This window comes from Hippocampus comes, unplaced genomic scaffold (assembly GCF_001891065.2).
Source record: "Hippocampus comes isolate QL1 unplaced genomic scaffold, H_comes_QL1_v1.1 scaffold68, whole genome shotgun sequence".
Taxonomy (NCBI): Eukaryota; Metazoa; Chordata; class Actinopteri; order Syngnathiformes; family Syngnathidae; genus Hippocampus; species Hippocampus comes.
The window spans coordinates 2,504,143-2,513,753 of NW_017805625.1; the positions used below are offsets into that span (position 1 = coordinate 2,504,143).

The 9,611-nt window shown below is 45.7% G+C and overlaps 1 protein-coding gene across 1 annotated transcript in view; it reads left to right on the top strand.

Annotated features, from left to right (window-relative positions):
* Positions 1-9,611, top strand: part of LOC109522161 (calmodulin-binding transcription activator 1-like) — a 58,760-nt gene that overhangs the window by 30,213 nt on the left and 18,936 nt on the right. The window contains 3 exon segments of the mRNA XM_019880472.1: positions 5,688-5,855; positions 7,221-7,413; positions 9,142-9,295. Coding sequence (XP_019736031.1) covers positions 5,688-5,855; positions 7,221-7,413; positions 9,142-9,295 — 515 coding nt within the window.

A 9,611-nucleotide genomic window follows, 5' to 3' on the forward strand; every position in this document is an offset into this window, starting at 1 on the left:
TGTGTGTGTGTGTGTGTGTGTGTGTGTGTGTGTGTGTGTGTGTGTGTGTGTGTCTGCGTACAGGCATGCATGCGTGTGAACAGGGATTTATATGCTAAAACTGAATATTCATCGTTCTCAGTGAACCCCGCGTAGCTCATTTCCGAGAGTATGGTGAACAGGAAGAGACCATCCGAAGAAGAATTCACCAAATTGATGTTTCATTCAAACGACGATAGGAACATCCCCTTAAAATGGCAGCGTGGTGGATGAGCTTATAACATGTCCGACGGACAATTGGTTCACCCGTTCCAAAACCGTGCATGTTAGGTTGATTAAAGAATCTGATTGGGATTGCTTGTGTGTCTACATACGCCCTACGATTTCCTGGCCTCTCGCCCATCGTCAGCTGGGATGGGCTCCAGCTCAGTCACTACCCTAATGAGCGTAAGTGGTCCAGAAAATGGATGGATGGATTTTCATGTTTTCAAGACTGTAAAGGCTTTTGATATACCGTGCTATATACGGTGCATTTGACCGACCAAATTTGTGTGAATAAAATCCACAAAGTTGAATGTGTGCAATTTGCAGACATTGCACACAGTCTGAGGCTTGCTTCCCACCCACCCCCCCACCCCCTTTTTTTTGGCTAGTTTGTCTTCACGCATTCACTATACAGATGGGAATAATTGTTTTTATATCGGATTTTTTTTTTTTTTAATGTAGACAGATTTCCTCCTCAAAAATGTATTTGACCGACTGAAGTGAAGAGTAAAGAGTATAATGATGGATGGATGGATGGATGGATAGATGGATGGACGGAATATTTAAATCTATCTAATTCCAAGACCTTAATCATAACAAGATATCTTGGGCATTTTGTTGCTCCCATCTTTGTGGGAACAGTTTAATTGCAGATGAGCTTACACCTCAGCCCCCTCAAAAACTTTTGGGAGGGACCAAAACATAAGTCTGTTTTACAGCAGATCTTGCAAACTAGTCTCTTCAGAGCTGTAACCAAAATATGTCAAGAAGCTTCGGCCTTTTACACACAAGACAACGGAGGCGGGATATTGCTGCAAATCCGTTTGCTTTTATATAGCGCTACAGCATCCCACAGTTTAATAATTACCATTACATAGATGATGAGGTTGGTTCCAACGTCCACTAGTGTGATGTACTTGTCATGAAAGTGTTCCACCCCGCCAAGGTCAACAGAAATTATGCACTTTTTTTAATGCTTGGTTCATATATTTAGTCACTCCTTGAAGCTTAGACATTTTTTTAAAAAATGTAGAACTGAATCACACGTTTTCATCATTCTTCCTCTAATTTGCAACTTTAACAGAGGCGCATCTTTGCTTTGGTTGATGAAAGTAAAAGCCTCTTTTGACAGATTAGAACTATTTTCACATGTAGGCAAAAACATAAATACATCAATAAAAGTACGGAAATTTGAAAAAGCCGTCATGAAGTAGTTGTACTCAGTTACTTCCCACCACTGGTTATGGTGTCTGTTTATTATAGTAAAACAGAGAGAGGGCATGATGGGAGAGAAGAAGTAGTAGAGGAAAAAGTCAAGTAAGTGCAGCAGTCACCTCATGGCCCCATTTGTGATTACTGATGCCACTGAGAGCCTGAGGTCATACCTCTGTGCTCCCATTGTGCGAGCTGAAGGACTCCTCTCAGGAGCAGCCTGAGGCCGGCAGCGCAGTTTATGTTGCGGATGGATTTCTCATTGATTGGTTGTGCAGCCGTATCGCCTCAGCTTCCCAGCAGCCGCAGCAGCAGCAGCAGCAGCAGCAGCAGTCGTATTGGTGTTATTGACAGGCAGTTAGATATAATCCCATTTATACATGACATGAGGCGCGATTAGAACAGATTACACATAATCCCATCAGATGGAAAGGAGCTCAGCGAACGGAGACGGTGACATTTATGTGCCCGCGTAGCTCTGCGCGTGTTTGCATCCACGCCGGTGCGCGCCATCGCTAATATTAAGACAACAATCGATGACCTTCATTTCTCCTCTCAATGGAATCCAAGTTCGCAGTAGCGACTGTTAGCTCGTCTCGCTCGTCTGACGTCTTCTCGCCTCCTTCTCTCCTCCCTTTTACCGGACACACTCAATAGCCCACTCTGTCTCTTTATCTTTGCCTTCTCTTTTTCCACTCTCCTCCCCTTGCCTTCTCTGTTTTCGCTCTGCTACACCGTGGAACGGTGGAAAAGCTTTTTATATCCCACACGTCACAGACCAGTTACAATCAATAGCATTTATGTCTGCTTGAATCGGAGGGTTTGCTAGGAGGACAGGCACGGTCCTCACACACGGACAAGAACATGTAGCCCCCATATACACACACATGCACACGCATGAGAACACACACACACACACACACACACACACACACACACACACACACACACACAACACACACACACACACACACACACACACACACACACACACACACACACACACACACACACACACATGCGTTTATATGTTTTATGGGGACCACATTTTTGTTCATCACTTTCGGAGACCACCCTTTCCAAATGACATACAGCTCTGCAAAAAAATCACACACACACACACACACACACACACACACACACACACACACACACACACACACACACACACACACACACACATATAAGATCACACACACACACACACACACACACACACACACACACACACACACACACACATCTGATCTCATCCATCGTCTCCATAACATAATTAGAATCAGCAGCCCTGAGATGACTCACACGGCGAGAGACAGAGACTAAACTCATCTTTGATCGGAAGGTGGGGGTCTCCACTCGGCTTCCAAGCAGGCAGGCTCACCCCCCAAAACAGAACAGATTTGCGGTGTCAAAGAAAATCAGTTCAAAGCAAATTCAATTTTACTACACACTGTGCGCAGCGTAAATTGCAATCATCCCAGTCCATATGTGCCCACGTCAAACTCGAGGCGAGCGCGGCATCGTGAAGGGAGCGGATGAGACGGGAAGATGAGACTGAGAGGGAAGCGATGAGAATGGAGGGACAGAGTCAAGACAAAATAAAGAGATGGTCTGATAAGAGGGATATAGACTATATGTGTTTGTGTGCACACTTGTGAGTATCTGTTAGTTTATTGATTGTTTCTGTTGTCATGAGATAAGGCAAAGATGCATTTTCCGCACCAACGCCCCCCCCCCCAGCACCCCACACACACACATTGACACACACACATACACACAATTTGCACACACACTTGTCCTTAATGTTATAGGAGAATGATTGATTGCTGAGCAGCAGGTTTGACATTGAGCGCGGAGAACACATGGCGGTAGGTCCCGCCATCTGTGACATTGCTATAGTGTCTCTCTCTGTCTTCTCATGCATATGTTCACCTGGCGTCGGTGTGCGCTGGTGTGTACATTAGAGGACATTCATCCCACCAGCTTCACTATATGGACCCAAATACTAGACTGGAAAATGCTCGTTGCAAATTCGATTTGTTTGCCTCTCCGCAGCGACAACAGCTTCGTCTGGGATGACGACAACATTTTGGGTTATGTTTGAATTTTGTCCATTCATACAGAAGAGGAAGAATTTGTGTGGACTTGCGAGAGCCTGGCTTCTTTGTTCTAGGGGTATGGTCAAGTTCTCCAAACTGGCATGGCAAAGTTTGATACGTGGAAGTGTTAATCATGTTTGAGTAAGATGACGAATTAAGTCTCAAATGGAAGTGATGACTCACTTTCTAGGACCAGGTCAGTCAGGGTCCCAAATATGTCCACACCATGTTCTCAGTGATGAGCCATCAAGGTCAGCAAGGTTTCTCTGCTCGACTAAAAGAAGGACTGACCTCCAATCTAAAGTATAATATTTCTTCTATTCTATTTCTCTTGGCTGCACTGCTTCCAGTATGAATTGGATTTTTTATTTTTTTTTTTTGTCCAATCAGATTTCCGCTTCACTGTGTGCCATGTCAATCTAATCTTCCAATAGTGCTCCAGTCAATGTACGCGGCACAGTAATGTGCTGTTATTCTACTTTTTTTTTGGATAATATTGTTGGTTTCGTTTCTATAGTTACGACCTGACAGTGGTAGGAATGAGAGATAAAGAAGTACCGACTGAAGGCCCAGGTGCCTAATTCAGGACCCGCCACTGCATATATTCTACCTCCTGTGTGACATTTAACCCTTTCAGGGACAGCGGTTACTACAGTGGACATGCTTCTCATGGTCATCAGGTTACAGGGAGCAGGAAGGGGATAATCGACTGATATCCTCTTTTTTGCTCAGTTAGCTTCATCAACTCGGTGTCGAGCATAGCCGCTTTCACTGCATTCGCTGTAAAGAGGCGCGTCAGAGAGCCATAACCCGCGCCTTCCAGACGGAACTCGCAGAAGACGGACACCGCGCGTTTATACAACTGATGCGATTACCCCATTAAAATAATGAAATGCGCGGCGAGGTCAGTGGAACAGAGGCAATTGCTTTCGACACAATGAGATGAGGACAGTGAGGCCCATGTGTTGAACGCTTTGATCGCAACCAGTGGCGTTCCATCTCTGATAGTGGTTCAAACGCCAGAGGGAATTTCCCAGGACACTGAGATGAGATAAAGCAGTAAAAGAAAAAGAAAAGAAAATACAAATCTGACTTTGCTGGTGAGTTGACCCCAGCCTGAGGAGTAACTACGGCAGATCTTTGTTCACTTCCATTGTTGTTGTTTGTTGGTGTGGGCCGATGTAATTTTGGCTCGGTATTCACATTGTTCTTCGCGGTACTATTTTGAAGTGTTAAGCTGAGGCTAAATGAAATGAGCGGAGCCGTAGTGCATGCAAAGTGGCATAAGGGGGCTAGTCCAACCTCTCATTAATTTATTGATTAATAGATGTGTCTTCATACTTTTTGTGATATTGAATGTAGGGCTGCAACTAACAAATCATTTGATAATCAATTCATCTGTTGATTAATTGATGAATACGATTTTTAAAAGCTTTTTTTAAAATTTGCATGCCTTGATTAAAAAACATGACAGTATTTCAAATTGACAGAAATTACCTGTGATTTGGTTACTGGTTTTGTACATCAGTATCTACAAAATTAGGCCAAAACGTCGGTCATTGCTGGTTAGCGGGTCCACCTCACAGTGCAGAGATGAAGGGTTCGATCCCGGCTCCGGCCTTCCTGTGTGGAGTTTGCACGTTCTCCCCGTGCTTGCGTGGGTTTCCTCCGGCTACTCCGGTTTCCTCCCACTTTCCGAAAACATGCATGGCAGGCTGATTGAACACTCCAAATTGTCCCTCTGCACTGTGAAGTCGACGCGCTAACCACTCGACTACCGGGCCGCCCCTTATAATACATTAGATGTCAATTAATCGATTAATTGTTGCTAATTGTATGTATATAGCATGGGCTCAGAAGTTAATGCTTGTCCTGTGTTAATGGATGGACCTACTTAAATATTAACACACAGGGCAGTCTCCATCGCATCTGTGCGTGTTGAATTTGGGACAGTGACCTTGACATTCTTTGCCAATAACATTGGATCGTTTCCACGTCACTGAGCAATGAAATGCTGACAACATCAAAGCCATCCAAATTGTCCATGTTGCGCAATATTTACACTCTTCCGTCAAACTAATTCTCACATCTCGTGCCCCCGTTTCAACACTTTGCTCTCCCCCTTCCAAACAGGCCTCAAAATGGCTCCATGATCCTCTACAACCGCAAGAAGGTGAAGTACAGGAAAGATGGGTACTGCTGGAAGAAAAGGAAAGACGGGAAGACCACCCGAGAGGATCACATGAAGCTCAAAGTCCAGGGTGTGGAGGTGAGAGGCCGCCATGCAGAAGAAACACGTCTGTGATCTCTTTTTGTGCTGAGTTGTGCTTCGCTGCCAATCCAATCCATTCCGTTAGTCACTCCTTCACTCCTTGTAGACACACGCGTGTAAACGCGAGGGCACGCGCAAACACATGCATGCTGGAGCTACCGGGCTGAGAGCAGTCTCCCCGTGTGCAGTGTGTGTGTGTGTGTGTGTGTGTGTGTGTGTGTGTGTGTGTGTGTGTGTGTGTGTGTGTGTGAGAGAGAGAGAGAAAGAGAGAGACGTCCCTCCTCCTCGCTCTCCCTGCTCCTGCCCCTGTCCCTGTCTCCCTTCCTCTCTCTCTCTCTCTCTCTCTCTCTCTCTCTCTCTTTCTGAAGGATAAGAGTGCGTTTGGCCTGCAGCCAGGAATGATGTCAATGCCTTCTTCAGCAGAACAGAGAGGGGTATCGATCCAGTCTCAAGGCAGCGTCTGTGCGTGCGCCCGCGTGTGCGTGTGCGTGCTTGAGTCACATCAGCCAGCTCAAAAATTGATTATTCAGCAGGAATGTACCAAGAGGTGAGAGCGGTGAGCATGCATGTGTCAGAGAGAGAGAGAGAAAGACGGGAGGGAGATTGGAAAGCAAAAAGGCGCGACAGCGAGAGGCAGCACATGGATGTGTACGGAAGGCTCACTCGCTGTGCATAAATGAACAGCAGACATAGGCAAAGGGAATAATTGAGATCAAGTATTCCCATCTGCACCTCTATTATTTACAACCCCACACTCACGCTGACAATCATCTGACATGCATTTTTCTGCTGCCGTGCACAAACACACACCGACACACACATCCAAAGGCAAGTGTTTCTCTCGCCGGTAGTTGCTCAGTAATTGTTTGTGTCACCTCTTCCCGGGACCCCTCAAGCAAGAAAGCATTGTGTCGCGCAGGGGGCAGGAATGGCGGAGCAGTGGGAGAGGAGGAGGCAGGCAGGAAGCCGGGGAGGAAAAACACATCCCTGGATTGAGAGCCTGCTCATATCAGATGGAAATATATGGAAATGCACTCTGCCTTTGGCCAAACACACTTTAGATAGCCGGCGGGCTTCTTCTCAGAAGAGGCAAAATGGCAAGAAAATGAGAGTGCGAATGAGACAGCAAACAGAACAGACTTTTGATGTCGCTATTTTACATCCTGCATCCCAAGTATTCACCGCTGCTGTATGTACAAATGTGCTGTATGCGATGACCTTGAGAGAAGACCACTTCAACCATCCGCGAGGGGAATCCCGCAGGAGCCAGAGCAGGGGCCACATATCGATCCTCAGGCGATATTTATACATGGACGCCGGTGCCAACTATTGATATCTTATAAGTCGACAACATCTGATGAAGGACCTTTTCGGAAATACAACGGCATGTTTAGCTTCCTAAATGAAAACGACCTAAGTGGCTATAACCTGAGTTCTCCTTTGCTGTTCTCTCCTTTGCCGTCCTCACCTCATCCTCTCCTTGTGTCCCGCTCCCTCCATTTTCTTTTCTCCCACCCCCCCACAACCTGCTACGTCCACTCCTCCATCATCCCCACCTTCCACCGTAGATGCTATTGGCTGCTGCAGGTAAGCCACCCGCCCCTTTCCCAGCTTCTCTACATTAAAACAAGAAGACGCTATCGCGGCGAGGGATAATTTACATCGAGTGACGATTGCCTTTTGTTAGCCGTTTCGCGGGCCACGTTGCTTTGGCTCCAAGCGGATTTCGTCTCCGAGCATGTTATGTTAAGATTTAATTCACATCTCGACACCAAACTAAACCACCAGAAACGGTATAGTATATTGTTAATTTTACGCACCACATGTTTAATCTCTTAAATTGTCCATTACATTTTCCAAACAGCACAGTAACCTCCAACATAAACCATTGATAAACATCCTCCTCTTCAAAATTTAATGAGGCAGACTGTACTAAAAAGTCGGGGTAATCATAAAACTGGACGCCATTGCTGGGTTTATCGTCCCACTCAGGATATATCTGGTATTATGTGAACATGCTTTGCGGAGAAAACTTTTCTCCTCTAGAACTTTTCCAGCTATTCCTCACTTGCGCTACCTATCAAAGTCTGAAGGCGCTACTCTCTATGTGGTCCTCTCCCTGAAAACACCCTGGAGCGACTTACAACATGCACATATACATTCGGCACGTATAGATTTTAGACACCCCCCTCCGTCCCCACAACTCATGTGAAAGAAATACACACACACACACACACACACACACACACACACACACACACACACACACACACACACACACACATACACACACATCCCTCCATTGATTGGCCAAGCAAAGAGCGGGTCACCAGAACCTCATCATCTCCAGGCCTACATGTTGAATCTTAAACATTCCCTTCATTTCCAAGCAAATATTGAACGCCCAACGATGTTCATTCGGAATATGGAAATCCAATACATATTCATGCGTTCCTTGCCAATAGGTCTTGCATAATTTGTCACATGAATTTTACAAGGACGTTCTCGCCACATGCTGTAAATTGAATTTGCCCCCTATCAAATATATTTTATTTTCCCGGGCGCACTTGACTCCCTTGTGACTCTCTGAGTCTAAAATTGGCAGGGGAACTTCTGCTTCCTCGATCTGTAATGTGCCATTTTCTGCTCTTTGCACATATATCACATCACATCAGTGAATATGATCATAAATGAGCCTGTCTCTTCTGTTGCATTGCACAGTGTGATGCTGTAGCAGCCCACTGTGCCATTTTCTTGTTCCACCTCAGCACGCCCTCCCCCTCACCTGAGTCTGTCTACTGAATCTTTTATCAAGAGGAGCCCCTCTCTCTCTCTCTGTCTCCCTCTGTCTCTCTCTCTATCTCTCTCTCTCACACACACACACACACACTCCCACCCACCAGCCACATACACACTTGTTGAATCATTCATGGGATATCAATTCCATAGGCCTGCTCGTGGGCAACTGCATGGCGAGCTCCGTGCTGACCCGCTCATCCCCCGTTTCGTTAATTCACTCTCTAAGTCGCATGCACACAAGCACACGTATGGACGTTTCTGCTGGCCCTGCAATCTGAGGGAGAGTGGTGAGTGGGCTCGCGCTGTTAAATGTTTTATAGGCAGGTGAGAGAATCTTGTCTGACACGCTATATCCGACCTCCCTCCTGACCTCCACATACTCCTCTGCTTTCCGTGTCCTTTTCCCCCCTCCTTCTGCAAATACACTGTATCAACAGTCTCTCTTGCTTACCGAGATAGATGAGCAAAAAATAAAGGCCATGTTTTACCAATGAGATGTGCGTTGCTGTGTTGTAGAATCCAGACATCGTGCTGGTGCACTATCTGAATGTTCCGGCAGTGGACGATAGCGGGAAGCCATGCGGCCCTGTTCTCTGCTCTATCAACACAGACAGGAAGGAGTGGGCCAAGTGGAGCAAGGAGGAGCTCATCGGACAACTCAAACCTATGTGTGAGTTATCTTTTCACAGCCCTCCTACTTTCTCTTGCTATTGTTTCAGCGCGCACACCTGTCCTAAACCTGAGAATGGGAGTCATACTGGGTCAGCGACCAAAGCTGTTGTTGTGATTATCATTAAAAAGACAAGAAAAAAAACAATCATATCCAAACTTCAGATTTAAGACTTCAAAAACATTGCTGGCTTGCTTCTTCAAAATCTGGCTGAGATAAGAGGCAACTGCAGAACTTAGAGACTACTATAAAGAACCGGCTGTGCAATTTCAGTAGTTTTTTTTTTTCTTAATGATTTTTTTTTTTTTTTTTTTTG